General features: G+C 42.5%; 1 protein-coding gene across 1 annotated transcript in view; it reads left to right on the forward strand.

The window, feature by feature from the left end:
- VWA8 (von Willebrand factor A domain containing 8) overlaps window positions 1–19,138 on the forward strand; it is a 366,248-nt gene that overhangs the window by 299,528 nt on the left and 47,582 nt on the right. The window contains exon 38 of the mRNA XM_015538962.2: window positions 17,579–17,687. Coding sequence (XP_015394448.2) covers window positions 17,579–17,687 — 109 coding nt within the window. The remainder of the gene's footprint in view (window positions 1–17,578; window positions 17,688–19,138) is intronic.

The raw sequence follows: 19,138 nt of genomic DNA on the forward strand, positions 1-19,138 counted from the left end.
CTATAGCATTATCTTAAAAAGCTGGAATTTTCTATTACCTTTTCATAAAGAGGCACTGTAAGAAACATACCAGAAAATTTGTCTGTAAATTTTGAAGACAAATTTAAAACTTTAAATTTTTTTATTTCAAAATTCAAAAACTTCTGCATTCAAAAAAAACTTGCTATTAATATGAGCCTGGAATAAACAGATATGTATAGACAAAGATAGACAATCACATATACATTGTTCTATCAAATGGCAAGACATGTATAATCCAGTATGACCCTTGGCAGTTGCTGTCCAGAAACAGAGTTTAAGTCAATACCCAAATGGAGTCATAAACTCCTCCAAGGGGCTAGGTTATATGTACAATCCTCAGTTATTACAGGATGATTGTATAATTCCACTTATGAGACTAAATTGGTGCTATTAATAATTACCCTGGGACAGCAGGCATTAACTGGGACTGTCCCCACACAGCAGGACATATGATAAACTGGTTATTAGTCATTTTATTTCCATTTGTTCTATTTTATTTAGAATGCAGTTTTGTAGGATTCCTCTGGTATTTTGGAAATATGAATCCAGAACATAAGATCATATAAGACATTTGCATACCAAGAAAAGATTTTGCCCACCCCTCCCACTTGCTGCTTTTTTAAATAAAAGTCTTCTTTGCATTATAAATCTATAATGCATTCTAGAACACTACACAGTGTGAATACAAATTAGCTTGTCTAGCTCACCACCTAAGATCCTGAAGTTGCCAGGGGAGATATCAATCCCATGTTCAGAATCTCCCAAGATTGATGGAAATTGCTTTCTTTTAATAGTAAGAGAACATGGAGCACCTGGGAGGCTCAGTGGGTTAAGCATCCAACTTTGGCTCAGGTCATGATCTTGCGGTTTGTGAGTTCGAGCCCCACATCGGGCTCTGTGCTGACAGCTCAGAGCCTGGAGACTGCTTCAGATTCTGTGTCTCCTCTCTCTGCCCCTCCCCGGCTCACACTCTGGCTCTCTCTCTCTCTGTCTCTCAAAAATAAATAAACGTTAAAAAAAATTACATAGTAAGAGAACATAACAGCCATCTTAAAACTAATAGCACCACAGCAGTACTGGCCCCTCACTAGTATATAGATGTTATAATAACTCTTTTCAAAAAAGCTGAGCCAATACAGATAAGGAGGTTCAGAATTCCAGACAAACTTGACCTTCTATGTGTGACCCTAAGCAGGTCCCCCAAAAATTAAATTTCTAAAGAGATTCCAAAGCGAAATAATCTACCTGACTTTGGCATTGTAATTCTCTTAAAAACCAGTCATCTCTAAATGCTTTGAAAACTAATTGTTCATCATAAAATTAATATTGTAGTTGGCACTGGTTTTGCTTTATGAATATTTAATATTACCTTTTTTCTAAAAGAACTGTATTTATTACTTTACTTTTACACTCTGGTATATACTTTCCCCCAGAAAATGCCCCCCCCCACCCTTTTATCTGTATCTTGTCCACAAACAACAACAAACCTCCCCCTCCCCTTGCTATTCCTCCTTATCCTTTGTCTTCATTCAAGCTGGTGCTTGAGATTTTTTTTAAGTATGCATGTATAACTTGGGGGAAAGAATGAGGGTTCTTTAGAACGGAACATGTGCTGTTCAGTATCCACAAGCTGTTGATAAACTCAGTGGTTATCAGAGATAGAGACTGGATAGGAGGACTTCTCAGACCGTTTCCCTCCTGCTTCCTCCAACCTGTTCTTGTTTATTTTGTCCTCTTTGTTTTTGTGGGGGTTTTTTTTCTTGTTTTTTATTAAGTTTTTACTTTTAATTCTGGTATCATCAGCGTATTTTTTTTTCTTTTAAAACATAAGAATAAAGCAATTAACTGTTTGGATACTTTGCTCCAATAAATTAGAAATACCCCTTTCCCCCCAAATCTAAGATTTTCATCATCATCAGAATGATCAACTGGATTAATTTATTCTCTGGCAATAATTGCCACCAACCAATAGACAAATCTATAAGAAGCCTCGGATTCTGAAATTCACTCTACCTTCTATTTTGAGTATAAACAAGACAGAAGCTCCAGTTGTAGCATGAAATGGCCAAATCACTAGAGAAAGCTCCTCTGGTGTGTTTTAAAATAGGCAGAAAACTAGAAAGGGAGATTTTTAACTAGCAAGCATATGATTTTTAAATCACTGAATTTGATCTCTTATATGTTTCAGTTAATCTACCAGCACTTTGAATGATTACTTTTTCTTGCCACATTGATTTATTTTCCCTTGTAGTCAAGCTATCTTTCAAGTTTAAAGCATTCAGGTTTATTGAGTAAAGGGAATATCCTTAAAAAAATCACTGCATCTTCGTTTATGTAAGTCTACCAGCAGGAGAATTTTATCACTCCCCGGGGGTGAGTATGAGCCATTCGGGTCTGGCCGCCTGCTAAACTATGCCTATTTATTTATGGTCTATGTAACATGAGGGAGAACAAAAGTTGGCTCCTGTGAGCATTCTCGAAGCCTGGACATGGCTTTGCTGCTGCTAAAAACACTGACGTGAATAGACTCTGTCACAGACTCAAAGGTCACTTTTCCATTTTGTTCATATTGAGAAACAATTTAGATAATTATCTGTCTTTTGTATCTTAGAAGAATAGGAGCAGGGGGAGGGAGTTGTTTCATTTCCTTGAATTTTCTTTGCGAGGCTGCATCAGGCTCTTGAAATTGTAAAATGGAGCAGAGATGTGGCCCACGTAAAGAGCACATTGCTTCCAAGTGTGGCCCACCCATTTGTTATGTTGCTGTTTCTAGAAATCCTTTGTTCTTACAAAGATACCTGACTTAATGCCATGAGAGTCTTCTCCAACATGTAGAAGGCCAGTTTGTATACATCAGATACCATTTCCTCTTGATTATATAACCATTTCAAAGTTTGCAAACATGTACTGAAAGACGCACTGTACAGTTAAGCTTTGGCACGTGGGCTTTTGCTTTTAAAGTACCTAGAGGTTGGCATGTGGAAGGGACACACATGTGTTGTCAGATCGTTACGGCACAGAGGAAGGACAGTATAGTGAAGGAGTGCTACAAGAGCCCAGAGGAAGAAAAGCATTTTTTGTTTGGGAAATTCAGGAAGGAACAACTTCTAGAAGGAAGCATTTGCAGGATCGCTCTCCTCATGGCCAGATATTTGCAGTTTGTCCAAACGATAGCTTTAGATTTCACTAATCTAGCCTCCTTATCTTTTTTCCACAACCAACATATCTGTCTAATACTCAATCTCCAAACAGATGGTTATACTCCACAAAACTCCCATTTAAAGAATCATATTTGGAAATTTTAAAATTCTTTTGAGATGAAAAAAAAGTCTTTTCAGCCTAATCTCCATAATGACTTTCATACAGTCTCTACTTTCTTCAAACTTGAAGCTACTCTCTCCCAGGTTCTCAGGCAATATTCTAGTCTCATGCTTCCCAAGTATAACAGAAGCCACCAGAATGCAGCTCTTCCAACTTCCCAAGCTCAAATGAGCAAGCCCATCTGCAGATGTACCTGCCTCACCTCCCACCTTCTCGGGTACATGGCTCCATCCTGTGACTCCTTTTTCTCAGGTATCCTCCTTCTCTCTCCCTCCGGATCCTTCTCATCAGCATTGAAACCTGCTCTAATATTCTCTGGACCCCACAGATCTTACTTGCTAGTACTCGAACTCTAATCTGCAGAACTCTAATCTATTTCACAGCAAACCCTCTTAAAAGAATCATTTCCATGCACTGACTCTACTTCCAGACCTCCACTCATTCCTCTCTCCTTCTCACATGAGTTCTGGCCCCTCCTCCCCATCTACAGAATTGCTCTCGCTAAAGTCACAAGGACCTTCAATGTTGCTAAATTCCATGGGCCTTGCTCGGTCATCACCCTATGTAGCCCTCACTTGCTCTGAACTCCGCATACTCAGAGTTGAAGCTCAGTCTTCCCTTGGCTTCATGATAGTCACAGTCTCCCCCTCGCTTCCTTCCTGCCTCTCTGCTTCCTCTCAGTCTTGTCTGCTGTTTCGTTTCCTGGGCCACTGCCCTTTTCACTCCACATTCTCATTCAAGGCAACTTCACTTCCTTCCATGATTTCAGGCGGTTGGTGCTCGTAAAGAACCCTAACAAATGAAGAAGCCAGCGAAATGGCAGGAATTCCTAAAAGTGCATATTAAAAAAGAGAACGAATTCTCCCTTCTCGTCTGTTTTATTTAGGAACAATAACAATACGTCTCAGCTGCCTCACATATTTGAATGGGACTTTACATTTTGGGAAAGCGTCTTTGCATAGACACCCACATAGACATAGACATAAACGACATAAGGGATCAGGTCTGAATCAACCCCCTTCATTCCGTTGATGCAGAAACTGAAGTCCAAAGACAGTGAGTACGTCTCCTGGAGTCACACAACTGCTTCACACCTTGTTTGAACTTCACAAGAACTCCGGGAAGGCATGTGTACTTCTTCCTATTTAAGAGAGGAGAACACTGTGGTTCTAAAAGTTTGAATCTTGCCCACTGTTGCACAGCTCATAGGTAGAGACCAGAGACCTAGAACCAGGACTCAGGTCACCTAGTTTCTCAGGCTACTGTGATGCACCGTACTGCTTCCCCACATTCCTAACATGGGTGCAGTTAAATAGCTATACTTTTAGATTGGATTTTCTCTAAATAGAGAGAGGCAAACCCACAGCAACAACAAGTGCACTGTGTACTACTGTAGCACGGTGTGATTACGGGGAAGAGAGGCAGGGAGGAGGAGTTTCACATAGTAAAAATTCTAAGTGTTTATCCATGCTCAGAGACTCAGGCTATTTGTTTATTTTTTTAATTATTTTTTTAATGTTTATTTATCTTTGAGAGAGACAGAGCGCGAGCGGAGGAAGAGCAGAGAGGGGTGAGAGGGAGACAGAGAATCCAAAGCAGGCTCCAGGCTCCGAGCTGTCAGGACAGAGCCTGACACTGGGCTCGAACTCACAGACCGTGCAATCATGACCTGAGCCGAAGTAGGATGCTGAACCGACTGAGCCACCCAGGCGCCCCTGTTTGTTTATTTAAATGTACATACTGAATACGGGTGAACTGATTCCACAACTATATATACATTCCTGCCTGATGTTCTTCAATAAAGGAGAATAAGTGTAGGTAGGAGTGATGATGAGCCCTAACTTCTTTGGTCAGTAGGATTTTCACATAAACCTGTGTGTGCTCAGATTCGTTTATTCAACTTAGGCTTGGCAGAATGGGTGGACTTTAGGAGGAGGTGTTTCATCATCATAATCCTCATGAATATGTATTACACAGGTGGATGGTCCTGGCTGCACAGCAAGAGCTGTATTAGCATGAACAAAGGGCTCTCCAAGGCTGCTATCATGTAACCCCCCTTGTTTTTCAATCCAGCGCCCCTACTGCCTGAAATCTCCAGCCTCCTTACACTTCCTTCAAGATTCTCCTTGGGCATTACCTCTTCCAGGAAACTTCCCCTAATAGTTCTCCTGACCCTCAGTCTTAGGAGCCCTTCCAGTATGTTCTAACACACTGTGCTTACCCCCAACCCCCCACCGGCATGGGGCTCCACCCACTCTCTGCGATGATTGATGAGCACAGAGGCTGAAATCTCCCCAGGGTACAAAACTGGGTCACGGGTCTTTGTATCCTTAGCCTCTAGCAGAGGGTCTGGCTCATAGTCCTTGCTTGCTGAAAACTACTCCAGGCAGGTAGACAGTCTGACAGGAAAGGAGGAAAAGGAGGGAACTGAAGGTTCATCTAAGCTATATATATGTACATAGATTTTAAAATCAAATTTAAAAAACTTGTGAAAAATGGTTCAGAGACAAACACTTTAAACTCTTTTTGCTGACTTATTTTTTTGCCCTCATTATCCCTCAATAACATGTTTCTTCTTGATTTTTCCATCTTAAGTATTATCTCTTCACTTCAGCCACGGGAGTTCAAGTTTGACACTCTCACGCTTTCCCATCCCACTCCGTGACACACAGTCCACATCTCCCTGTCCCTGCTGTGTGATACATGCCTCCCCCAGCAAACTTGTGCTGGAATTTGGGTTAGACCATCATTCAGGTTCCATGTTCTACTAACTATGTAAAATGTTATCAGACAGAAGAACTATGTAGTGTACTTGAATTACATGTCTGCCAGTCACCCCCCCCTCCTTTTCTGGGTACAGAAAGCTAAGAGAAAATAAGTAACTTTAGCCAAAACCATTCCACCAGTTAGTACCAGAACCAGGATCAAAAGCCAGCCTTCTATTTCCCAGTAAAATGGTTTTTCCATGACATCAAGCTACCTCTCAAAAAACTTTTTTTTTTTATTTTAAAATCTTAGTGAACCGATGTGAAGAAGAGCCTAGCGTTTATGTGACTGTATCAAAGTATTCTTTACACTTAACTGGCTTTTGTCAAATTGATCCCTGGTGACAGCTTATATTTCTTATAAACTAGAACTAGAGATAAATGTAGATAAGGGCCCACGTAAAGAACTTAGAGCTAGAAAGAATTTCGTCTTGTTTTTCATTTCGAAGACAAGAAGACTAAGGCCCAGAAAAGTTAAATGACTTGATGAGTATCACACGGCGAGTTTGGAGCCCCACTGGGCTGAAATTCCAGTTCAGCTTTCAGCCCATGCTCCTTGGGCTGGGGACCCCCAACCCCCCAGACACCTCGTACCTCCTCTTGGACACTTTGCTTCGTTTAAAATCTCTGTTACACATGCCCAAGCCCATTCTCTACATTAAACTTATCCCCAAAAGCGACATTAAAGCCTGTCAGAGTAAGACAAAAGTGAGGCGCCTGGGTGGCTCAGTTGGTTAAGCATCCAATTCTTGATCTCAGCTCAGGTCATCATCTCCCGGTTCCTGGGTTCGAGCCCTGCATTGAGCTCTGTGCTGACATTGTGGAGCCTGCTTGGAATTCTCTCTCGCCCTCTCTCTCTGCCTCTCCCCTGCTCCTGCGCTTGCTCTCTCTCTCTCTCTCTCTGTCTCTCTCTCTCAAGATAAATAAACATCAGAAAAAAAATCATTCAAAGCAAGTAAAAAATGGGATATAAAATACATTTTTTAAATTTTTTTTAATGTTTTATTTATTTTTGAGACAGAGAGAGACAGAGCATGAGTGGGCAAGGGGCAGAGAGAGAGGGAGACACAGAATCGGAAGCAGGCTCCAGGCTTTGAGCGGTCAGCACAGAGCCCAACGTGGGGCTCGAACTCACGGACCGCAAGATCGTGACCTGAGCTGAAGTCGGACGCTTAACCGACTGAGCCACCCAGGCGCCCCTAAAATACATTTCTTAAAACCAGGGTTGTGTTAGGCTACCTCGCATGGCTGCACAACTAGAACACCACACTGTGTGAGGACCCGGAAGACAATGATGTCAGAGGATGGAGACCGACATGAAAACATTCCTAAGTGTCATGAACAATTAATTTCATGAATAGAAGACAGTACCGGCACCGGGAAGGCACAGAGGAAGGACTGGCTGCCACCCCGCTCACCCCAGTTCAGCCCCAAGGCCCCAGGTTAACTTAGTCTTTACAGTGTTCCCTCCTCTCCCTTCCCTGTGATTCCCTTCATTTCCTGGGACCCTGTTGCGGCACCCCTGGAACATACACAGCTTTAGGCTCCGGAGTCCGTGCTGCCTTCTGCCGTCGGCCTCCAGGCCCGCTGGAGGAATCTTTAGATCTGGGGCACAGAGCAAGGTGCAGGGAGAGAGGGGGAACCACGGGAGACAGGAGCACAGGGAACTTGTTGGGAAAGCATTCAGGGCTTTTGTCTTTTGGGGCATAGGAGTTTGGGGTATAAATGGGAAACTGACAGATTCACACTGTTGAAAAAACTGGAAAACTAACACAAAGAAAATGGCAAACTCGTGTTTGATGATATCAGCCCCTAATTAATTATAGCCCTTATAGGAATCATTTGTTTGTATCTAATTACCATGTAGCTCAGTATCGATGAAACATAACATAATTTGTGTCCTATAACTATGCCTGAAATTTCATAAGCCTTACCTGTCGGTGCTTAGCGTTCTTAGTCTATTGCTCATGTCGCCAGCACAAGTCAAGTTAAAAGAATGTTTCATAAAGCAAAAGCCAATCGTATTCTTTTCTCCTGCCCCAAAGTTCCTGCTTTGCAACCTGCCTCCTTAAGTTCCAGGACAGCAATCATCAGGATTATATATTATCAGAATTATATACTCTTGTGGCATATACACCACTGGAGCTGCCCTGCAGCTTTGAAATGGCCACAGTGGCTGTGCCAGCTGCAGAAGACGATACACACAGGTTATTACCTAGTCCTGCCCTCTGCATGGCCACAGCATAGAATCCACACCAGTTTACCTGTCTGGCCACACATTCCAATATGCCCCAAGTGCCGATTCACTGTAATGCTATTGATCACTTAAAGAAATCTTTTCTTTTAAAAACGTACTATCACAAAAATGCACATCACAATCACTTAACATGTGTATTTTGCCCAGGTTCCACATAGTGTTCTACACTCTCAGCCCATTTGAGCTAGTGCAGCAGCCTGGAATGTTCCCTTGCTCAGTGAGCCTTAGAGCCCCAAACCATAAGCGCCCAGCAAATGAGCAACATAACACCGCATCCTGAGTTTTGTGTGTGTGCAGCGCGTGCAGCTTATTTCTCTCTGGCCTCTCTTGGTGCCGTTGATTTTGCATTCTGATGACTGCTTCTGGCCCAGAGTGGCTGTCAAAGTGTGTGAGAATGTTGGTCCTGTTGGAAGCAAAGGACGATGCGTTGCCAGATGTCACAGCGCAGGTTCCACAGGAACCGCATGTGCCTGAGGAAAAGGTCAAGGAAGCCCAGGGTAAACGGCAGTAGGCAATACCATAGGAACATTATGAGAGCCTGAGATGTGGAGCCTGTCTGCAGGATAACTGGAAGAAATAATCGGCAGAATGCGACTTCAGTGGAAACAAAGAAAATGGAAAACCGGTTGCCAGTGTTTGATACTCCACAGGAAGTATGCTATAAGGACCTGCCAGCACTGATTCACTTAGCGCTCCTCTTTTCAGAGAATTCCTATGTCAAGTGCATTTGCATGAGGCTGTGATCATTGCTTCCAAGAACTTTTAGAACGTAGGTCATATTAAAAGCCCCTTTTGCTTCTAACCACTCAGTGGTAGGAATGGCTTTTCTATCCATCCTTCCGGTTCCTTAGCTACACAGCACCTCAGAGAATCCTGTTGACATGGAAAGCACAATAGCTTTAAAAATTGCTAAATAGATGGTGTGTCTTAGAACACAAAAGTTCGGTCTAAGACTGAAATCACCTGGCCAGGAAATGGCACGAGAGATCACTTCGCGGCAGTAATGATAAAAGTCCACGGCAGTAGCTGTCTCTTGCCAGGACCACCTCTCATATTTAACAAAACCAAAGCAGCTGCGCACGATTTGCTGTAGTTGAGGTGACCTTGCATCACTAACCTTTGCCTTGACTATGGACATCGGACGACCGGGCTTGAATTTACTCTAGTGTTGAATGTTAACCTGTCGAAGCCTCCTGAAAACAAAAGAGGCAAAAATAGAAAGGGTGGAACATGTAAAGACCTGACGGTTTGCCCTGCCTCTGCTGTCTCTGAATTGAATTAGCACTTGATTCCGTGAGGACGCTCAGATCACTGGATGTGCTGGCAGGTGGCAGCAGGAGGGGGTGCGTTTCCGTGCCAGGCAACTGCCGCCATGCCAATTATTTGTGGTTTCTCAACATGTGTTTTTGACACTCACCTACGCACAATGATAACAACATTTGGTTTCCCTTAAAGATTTGTTTGTAACTACAGCCTCTTTTCCCATGAAACATCCTCCCAATTCCCTCATGTGCGTTCCATATTCTCACATTTTCCAAAAGCCTCCTTCATCTCAGGGCACCGGGGTGGCTCAGTCGGTTAAGCGTCCAACTCTTGATCATGATCTCGTGGTTCATGGGATCGAGCCCCGTGTCAGGCTCTGTGCTGACAGCTGGAGCCTACCTGGGATTCTTTCTCTCTCCCTCTCTCTCTCTCTGCCCCTCCCTTCCTCCCTCATTCTCTCTCTCTCTCTCAAAATAACCAAATAAACTTAAACTACACAGTTTAATTTCGTTATTTATTGAGAGAGAGAGAGAGAGAGAGAGAGAGAGAGAGAGAGAGAGAGAGAACATGAGCAGGAAAGCATGGAGCCTGACGTGGGGCTTGAACTCAGGAACTCCAAGATCATGACCTGAGCTAAAGTCAGATGCTTAATTGACTGAGCCACCCAAGTGCCCCAAAATAAATAAATAAACATTTTTTTTAAAGTTTTCCTCGTCTTTTGTTTCTATTTGAATTTAAAGAGAAGAAAGAGATGAATAAATACTCTACGTAAAGTGAGAGGTTGCTTTGGATGGATTCTGCAACCTTGTAATTTTATTTTGGAAGGCCATTCAAAGAGCTCTATCTGGGTCAGAGAGCAAGGAGGCCACTACCCACGACAGGGAGTCATCCCAGGCCCAGTGACAGGTCCAGCCAGAAACTGAGCTGAGGCCTTGCAGGGATCAGAGTCAAGCGGAGGGAGGTGCAGGATCAGGAGTTAAGAACAACCCCGAGCCCACAGGGCCATGTGTTTCCTGCCTCTATGAGGAGACGGCTCTCTGTTGCCCATGGCTGAACCCTGCTGTGCTATTTGCCAATTAGAGGCTGGCAGGAAGGAGCCAGGAAGAGTCCCAGCAGACACCCAGCTGACAGCTTATTGTGGAGAGGTTTGTACACAGAAGATTAAACTCATTTCTGTTGCGAGCAGCCTCACACATGTGCATTTAACATATTTATTAAGCATCTATTATGTTTAAGGATGTACGTATAAGCCACTGTGCCAACTACTGCTGTCGGGTAATAAAATGTAAAATAAAATAGTAAACTGATACGTGGCCCCCCCTTTTAGCCGAAGCTGTGAAATCTTTACAGTGTCATTTATTTTAGTCAGAATGGGTATTTTTGTTGCATAATAATAGACTTAGTGAAGAGGGGCATTTCAGTGAGAAAGTTCTTTATCAGAAACTGTAAACTCAGATAAAGAAATAACATGGGATATATATAGGTATGTGTTCCAGAACATCATATCAGATAGAGGAAGAGAGATGTTTTAGATTATCATTTCAAATGTTTAAAAATACTTACCAAGCACAACACTCATGCCGGAAAACAAAATACACCCAAGTCTCTAGGAGTGGTCAAGCAGAAAGGAGGAGGGTAAGACAGAGTTTGGTTGAGTCTGGGGAGGTGGGCCAAGTGGTCCAGCCCACAGTCAGGAGAAAGGAGCTGCTCGTTGGCTTGAAAAAGCCCATGAGAAAGGACGGGAACCCTTTCTATGCCAGAAGACTCCACCCACCCCATCAGAGCAAGAGTGTCTACAAGATAAGACCATAGACCACCTAGTCTGTGTCTTACATGTAGTATTACAATCACCCTAAGAGGCATTTGTCTTCAGGGCCAGGGAACAGACTTAGTATAACCCCACCCTTGCCCCATATGTTCACCTGCCACCTCTGCCTATTTGCTTCTTCCTAGACTTTCAAACAAAAGAAAGACCTAATTTCTCAATTAGGGACAAAGGCACTTAAAATGTGAATACCCTTTGGGGTTATTCAGTATGGATGTATATCAGCTATAGTGTAATTTCTTAACATCAATGAGCAAAAATCAGGCCCTTCCCTGCTTTGTGAGAATGAACAGGGATTAAAGAAGGCAAGGGGTCACTGAGTATTTGAAAGCAAATGTTGCCACCAGCCAGGGAAGAACTGAAGATAACTTCTTCAAAGTTGATGGCTTGCCAGAGATTGAAATTGAAACCCATAGAAGGTACCTATGGACAAAGGGATCTTTGTCATACATTTCATTATAGAAGCTACATTTTATTTATGAGAATTAGGTGAGGGTCACCTTTTTTTTTAAGCCAGTTATCTTCATATGAAAGACCATCATCATTCCTCAAGACATAGTAATGTGTCTATCGTTGTGTCTATCAAGGCAATTTCTAATCTGTAAGAATAACCTCAGACAGTAATATGTTTTAGGCTAGTATGCTCAGTGCCTTATTATGGCCTGTATCACCCTGTGCTGTGACTTTGTTCCCCTTTATAAGTATCCTTCTAGAAGCAAAGATCCTGTTTCATGTATCTCTGTGTCCCAGTAAATAGCAGATGTACCATAAACATACCCAGAAATGTTGGCATAAGAGAATGAATAAATCCGTTCGTTCAGTTGCCTGTGAATCAATCAAGAAAATTGTAGGCAACTATATTAAGTAGGATTTCTGTGCTGATATTATTATGACAATTTTGACAATTTTGATTCTTTGCAAGAATGCAAATAATGTCTTCTTGTTAGAAATAGGACATCCCCCAAAAGGTCAGGACAATAGCTTCCGCCCTGCTGCCCGTCATTCATCCTTCAACATATGAATTTATTAATGTGCGTGCAATTGACTCCAAGTAGCAGAAAACCCAACTGACAGTAGCTTAAACCATAAGGACATTTATGATTTGCTTATGTGGAAGACCAGAGTTACATGACTCCGGGCTGGTTCAGCAGCTCAACAGTGCCATTTGGGGACATTAGCTCCTCCATCCTTCCGTCCATCCTTCCTTCGACTTATTTCCACATGGTTTATCAGATGTAGGCTGCAGCTCTGGGCATCACATCCTGACTCTGTTTCCCAAGGCAGCAAGTGTGTGCGTGTTCCAGGGCAGAGAAGGGCAGTGCATCCGGGGCAGCGAGAGAGCTCTCCTTTTACCTGGGAGGAAGATCTTTCCCAGAAACCTCCTGATAGACTTTCTCTTCCATCTCAGGTCCCATTCCTTTCCCTAAACCAGGCACTGGCAAAAGGGAATGCTGTTTAATCCCAGTCAACAATGATTCATCTGACTCCCGTTTAAAAAGAAGAAAGAGGGAGTGGATGGGTGTTGGGCAGGCAGCTAGAAATATCTGCTGTGCCCCACCTAGTCTCCCGCTGGAAAATGAGAATCAGCTATGGTGGCCAGTCATACCTCCAAGGGCTAACTCTTCTTCCAGCATTATAATCTGACTATTTATATCATTTTACTGATGGTTTTTAAAAATCCTGAACTTGAGGAGGAGCCTAAAATATATGAGCCTTGCCCAGAATTACAAGGTTTTAGTGAGTCATGTCCCTTTCCTGCTCTGACTTTGGGTTGCTTTACTCTGGAACATTTTTATGAGTTATATGTTACAAGATTCATGGTTTTTTTCCAATCTAATTCATATGTAAGAGGATTCGTAGGATTGCAGCTTTTAGGATTACAGCACACTTCCCTAAACGGAAGTAGATTGTGTCAGCCGTGAGAAACACATCAGAGGTCTTGGCACATGCATCAGTTTGCATCAAAAGCTGTAAGGGGCCATGATATTTGTGGTTTGGGGGAAATTTTGATCCATTTAATGAATATAGTAATGTCTATTTCAGTAATTGGAATGATTTACTTGAGCTCTTTCTAGGTGAAACCATCCCTCATAGGAAATGTATTCCAAATCCTCAACACAAACTTCAAAGTATTCAGTAGTTTATCAACTTTCAGAATGACCAGTGGCTCCATGACACATGTCTGTCCCCAGGAGACAATCTTCCTCAAATGATAGGCCTTCCCAAGTATCTGTTTCAGTTTCTGTCCTGGGTTGGACTGACCTAGACTTCCTGCCTTGTACTTTTTATGAATCATTGTCAATTCATGTAAGAGATGCCCTAAAATGCCTTTGAAAACCCCTTGGCAGATGTGCTAGAGAAATATATTCCTGTGAGTCTAATAGCATTCATAAAGTGACACAAAATTAGATAAACTTCCCAAAATGCCTTTTTTTTTTTTAAGCAAGTGTCCTGGAATTTTGTGGTATGTATTTCTCTGGAATAAATCACGTTTGGGCTGATAATTATTGTTAAGAATTTGTCGATTTTGAAGCATCTCTAGACTCCCACTTGCGATTGGTGTATGGCTGTCTTCTTAGCAATGTACGCAAGGCCATCTCCCTTTCCCAGCAGATGGCCTGGGAAGACACAGGCGGCAAAGAACATACCAGTTCCTTTCTCCCCGGGAATTTCATAGCCAGTTTTCTGCCTCCATGATGGCCCATTTTGATTGAGTGTCTTTGCAACTCCAAGAGCATGATTTCGGAGGTCACAGAGGGACAATTTGCAGGGCTTTTCCTTTTATCTTGTGCCATCATTTTTAGTATTTGTTCTTAAAACACTGTTCTCAAGGCTCAGTTGGTTGAGCCTCAGACTCTTGCTTTTGGCTCAGGTCATGATCCCAGGTTGTGGGATCGAACCCCACATCAGGCTCCATGCTGAGCATGGAACCTGCTTAAGTTTCTCTCTCTCTCCCTCTGCTTCCTTCCCCACTTGCACTCTCTCTCTCAAATAAAAGAAAATAATAAAAAAAATTAAAGACTATTCTCTTACACTAGAATATCTGGATTGTAGGAAATATCTAAAGAAGATAACTAATTTTTGTTAAAGTTACTAGACACATAGGAATTTGCTTTCTTTTTCTCTTCTGAAGTTTTTTTATTGAATTTTTTTTTACATTCATTTATTTTTGATAAACAGAGCACAAGTGGGGGAGGGGCAGGGAGAGAAGGAGACACAGAATTCGAAGCAGGCTCCAGGCTCTGAGCTGTCAGCACAGAGCCCGATGCAGGGCTCGAACTCACAAACTGTGACATCGTGACCTGAGCTGAAGTCGGACGCTTAACTGACTGAATCACCCAGGCGCCCCTGAATTTTTTTTATTTTTAAACAACATACCTGAATACACATGCGCGTGCGCACACACACACACACACACACACACACACCCCTAAAGTGAAGAATGATATTCAGAACAATTTTTCCAATAATGCTGTCATTGCTGAGACCATTTTTGTAACTTCATCTTTTAGAATTGGCCTAAAGAAGACTCACAACTCTTATAAGCAAACTAGTCTCATCACTGTGTAAGTGTACCTTGTTTTGACTAAAGCCACAGATTGATCACCTTATTTACAAGGTTTGGAATCACTGAAATCAGAGCATCTCAACACTAGGCAAAATGGCAGAAATCATTGAGTTCAACTCCCTTAGTTCTGATGAGAAAGTTGAGGGCCAGAGAAGTCAATTGACTTGCCAACAGGTACATAGCAAGTTAGAAAATAGTTTATACCAGAAATCAACTCCAAGTATCCTTTTACTGTTTATTAAAAATCAAACCTAGTTTTAATACATATTTTCCACCATTAAAGATATTAAAGAAGAATCTGTCATGGACTCTGTAGATCCTTCCAGAAGCAGTCCATAATTTGTTTTGAGCAGTGATAATATTGTAATCAAAGCATCTTTTAAAAAGTTTATATTATTATTATTATAGTAATAATAATATGTAAGTTCCATTGTATTTGTTTTTTAAAAAAACCTGTTAGACTATAGTTATAGGTTTAAAAATATTTTTTAATGTCTTTATTTTATTTTGAGAGAGAGACAGAGTGCAAGCGGGGGGAGGGGCAGAGAGAGAAGGAAACACAGAATCTGAAGCAGGCTCCAGGCTCTGAGCTGTCAGCACAGAGCCTGATGTGGGGCTCGAACTCACAGACTGTGAGATCATGACCTGAGCTGAAGTCAGACACTTAACCAACTGAGCCACCCAGGCTCAGCTAGTTATAGCTTTTATATAGATTTCTTAAATTCAAAACAGAATAAAACACTATCCCAGTTTTTAAATGTTCCTTGTTTTTCTCATTTCTCATGGAGAACGTCTACAGAATGCTCCAAAGTGCTCCAAACAGTATCTGCTGGGCTGAGGCAAGCTTGTCCTCGTGCTGTGCTGTCCAGTGAAAAAGCCGCTAGCCACATGTGGCTATTTAAATTTAATTTTTAGTTAACTAAATAAAATGTAAACGTCAGGTCCTCAAGTACTCAGTAGCCACATTGGGCTACTAGCTACCATATTACACACTACAGCTGTAAACATTTCTATCAACATAGAAAATTTTATTGATTAGCGCTGGTCTAGAATTCTTATAGTTCGTAAGTATTTTAATCTACTGTTTATCTCTTATTTTACCTCTGGATAAGTTAGAAGGTGGTGACAAGTTCTGGGAAAGTTTTTTAAATGTTTATTTGTTCTCTGAATGTTTCTAGCTTTTCTGCATAGTTTAATTTTAAAAAGGAGAAAATATTTACTTTCCCCCATTTTTAGAGCATGATTGTGTGTGTGGAATTCATATCAATTGTCTTGTCCCGGCTGCTGAATTTTCTTAAAGTATGCTAAAATTGTGGCCAAAACCCTGTTAATGCTGCCAAAGCTATTGGCAGAAATCTCTTTACGATGGTCTAACATTCGAAATTAACTAGTCTGGACATAGACAAGGGAAGTTATGTTGAATTCATTCTTAATAGCCATTTTACTTGCAAAGACTCTATATTACCCACCTACCTTCATTAATCCAACATCTAGAATGAAAGTCCAGGCACTGACAAGGAATGGGTCAGCTCTAAAGACTGATCTGGCATGATGCTTCTGGTCCAGGTGCAAGCCGCACCCTGCTCTACCCTCAGCAATTAGAGAGCAGTGACCAATCCTCCATGGCTTTCTACTTCGTACGATGTCCTGCCAGAACATCTTCCAGAAGACTTTTTGAACAAATAAATGCATATTTGATTTGGTCTGCCCTGAAAACCATTACATTTAACAGCAGACTCATAGGATTCATGAAGTGTGACTGCTTTGAGTTCTTTTTATTGTGGAACGGTATCCACTGAATGAACTTAGTACGACTGGAATTCTTGGGTGATTATCAGCCCTTTTGCTGAATCTGTGCTGAGTGAAATTAGGGACCAGTGAGTCACAGGCTATCATGGAAGAGGGCTAAAGTGCAGCTTATTCTGTTTGCCATTGCAGGAATAGTAAATCCTGTATTAAAATAAAGGTGAATTAGGAAAGCTACAAAGTACCATAATAAATTAGAGAGGGTCCAGAAAATAAGTAAGCAGTTTTTAGTTTCTGTGTGTATAACTTTAATATACCACTGCAGCACAGACAGATACATTTGCTATTTTTGTTTTCCACATGTGTTATACAAAGTATTTCTCAAAAGGATCGAATGTCTTTGAAAATTAAATAGGTAAATGTGTATCTGCTGAGACTCAGCTGGAACAGCTGGGCAGTGATCCTTTTAAACCGTCCAGAGAGTGTCAGTCTCTGGTGAGATCCACTTTCCCTGCTTCTCGAAGGTGTTTGTTGTTCCTGGTGTGGTTGCTCGAGGCACGTGCTGCCCCAAGAGAATTCTGAAGCTATAACTCAGCCCAGTTTCTTTTCTTTTTTTGCTTTTTCAAAGAATTTTTTTTTTTAAATCAAATGTCTCCTTGCCAACTGAATGGATGTGAAATCTGATGAAGTTGTTTGCCAAACTCTAAACAGCATCTATTGTGTCCTGTTGCCTGAGGTTATTCTTCTTTCTGTCCTGCAGTCTCTGGGGTTGCTCATGAGATAGTGATAATGTCTCAATTCTCCGTTTGTAGATAACAATCAACAGAGATAGTGGTGAAGACGTGAGTTCCCCCAAACACGGGAAGGAGGACCCAGACAACATGCCCCACGTGGGCGGGAATACTTGGGCTGGTGGAACAGGTTGGTAGCACCCGCATCCTCCTGGGTCGAGCTTCCCAAAACCTCACAAGCCCAGGTAGAATGCACACCACCCCTGAGAAGGCGCAGGGACCTCTTCCTTTCTCTGCCTCCCCCGTTAGTCAGCGGGACTGTGCTTTTGCCCTGAGTCCCAGTGTGACATCAACACGTGACAAAGCTCTAGCCTTTGGAGCCCCACAGATGCTGCCACCTTGTGACGGGAGACCATTCTGACCCTCCCAGGGTGGCTTCATCAGTAAATTGGAAAATACTACCTGCCTTACCAGGTTGTGGTGAGGATTGAATGAAATCACGATTGTAAAGTGCTGCGCACAAGCCCTGGTCTGAAGAATGTATTCATTAAAAATGTTAACCCCTTCTAAATTCCATGCCCTTGGGATCATGCCAGCAATCTATAGTAAATTCTTTCTTGACCAGCTGACTTGGAAAAGAAGTGGTCCTCGCCTTCCACATCTCATAAGTGAGTGTGTTGAGGATGCAGGATTTTGAGATAAGAGAGTCGGCTGCAGTTTGAACTGATGGCCGTGGTCCGTTCCTTCCTCTTGGCTGCCTGATGAGAGCATTGTTCCCATGACTGCTGCCTTCCTCTTTCCTCTGCGGCAGCTGGACACACACATCTGCTGGGCCTCAGGAATAGGGCCAGACTGTGTGTGCACCGTCTGATCTTATCTCTGTCTCGTGTTGGCACGAGCTCCATGCTTCTCCTTCCCGAAGGATGGTGTGTGCCTCTTGGCCTTGACAGCCTCGGGAGGAAATGGGTTTCTGTGCTGAGACAATGTGCTATCAAATAGGCCCGTAGACTTCTTGCCTGTTCTGTTTATTCATCAAGCATCAGCTTTAAAGAAAGGGTATTTTTAGAAATGTCCTTTGATCTCGAAATCAGTGTCAACGCAGCACGATTTAATCCATGTGGAATGCGTTGTGAAATGAGCTGGCCCGACGTACATTTCCCAGCCGTGGACTACTCTGGAGCCGAGGGTCTCGCTTGTTAATCACATTGAACAGAGTTCTGACCCAAATCACCTGATCCCTCTTTCATCATCTGAGCCCCTCCCTTTCTTGTTCTCCCCATACATTAGGAGCTGATTTAAGTTGCCTGAGATTAGCTTCAAGATGATGCCTTGAAGTCTAGAACCTCTGACCAGTGTTTTCATTTAAGTCATACAAGTTAAAGGCTCTCAGAAGTAGAGGTCATGAAGAGCTCCCCCCTGTTGCCCTCTCCACCCCCATGGGACTTCCCTGAGGGCCCCTGTGACTCATGCTGACTGCTCACACCAGCCTCTGAATGGTTGTCATCTCAGCACCTAGGAGGTGTTAAGTTCTGATCATGATCCACCCATGCCTAAGGAGAACCTGTAGGAAGGGAGTCAGGTCACAGAAATAGCTTTTCTACCGCTGTGGCTCATCGTCATTGTCCAGTTACTGGTCCCCTC

The sequence above is a fragment of the Panthera tigris genome, chromosome A1, assembly GCF_018350195.1.
Source record: "Panthera tigris isolate Pti1 chromosome A1, P.tigris_Pti1_mat1.1, whole genome shotgun sequence".
In the NCBI taxonomy this organism is placed as follows: Eukaryota; Metazoa; Chordata; class Mammalia; order Carnivora; family Felidae; genus Panthera; species Panthera tigris.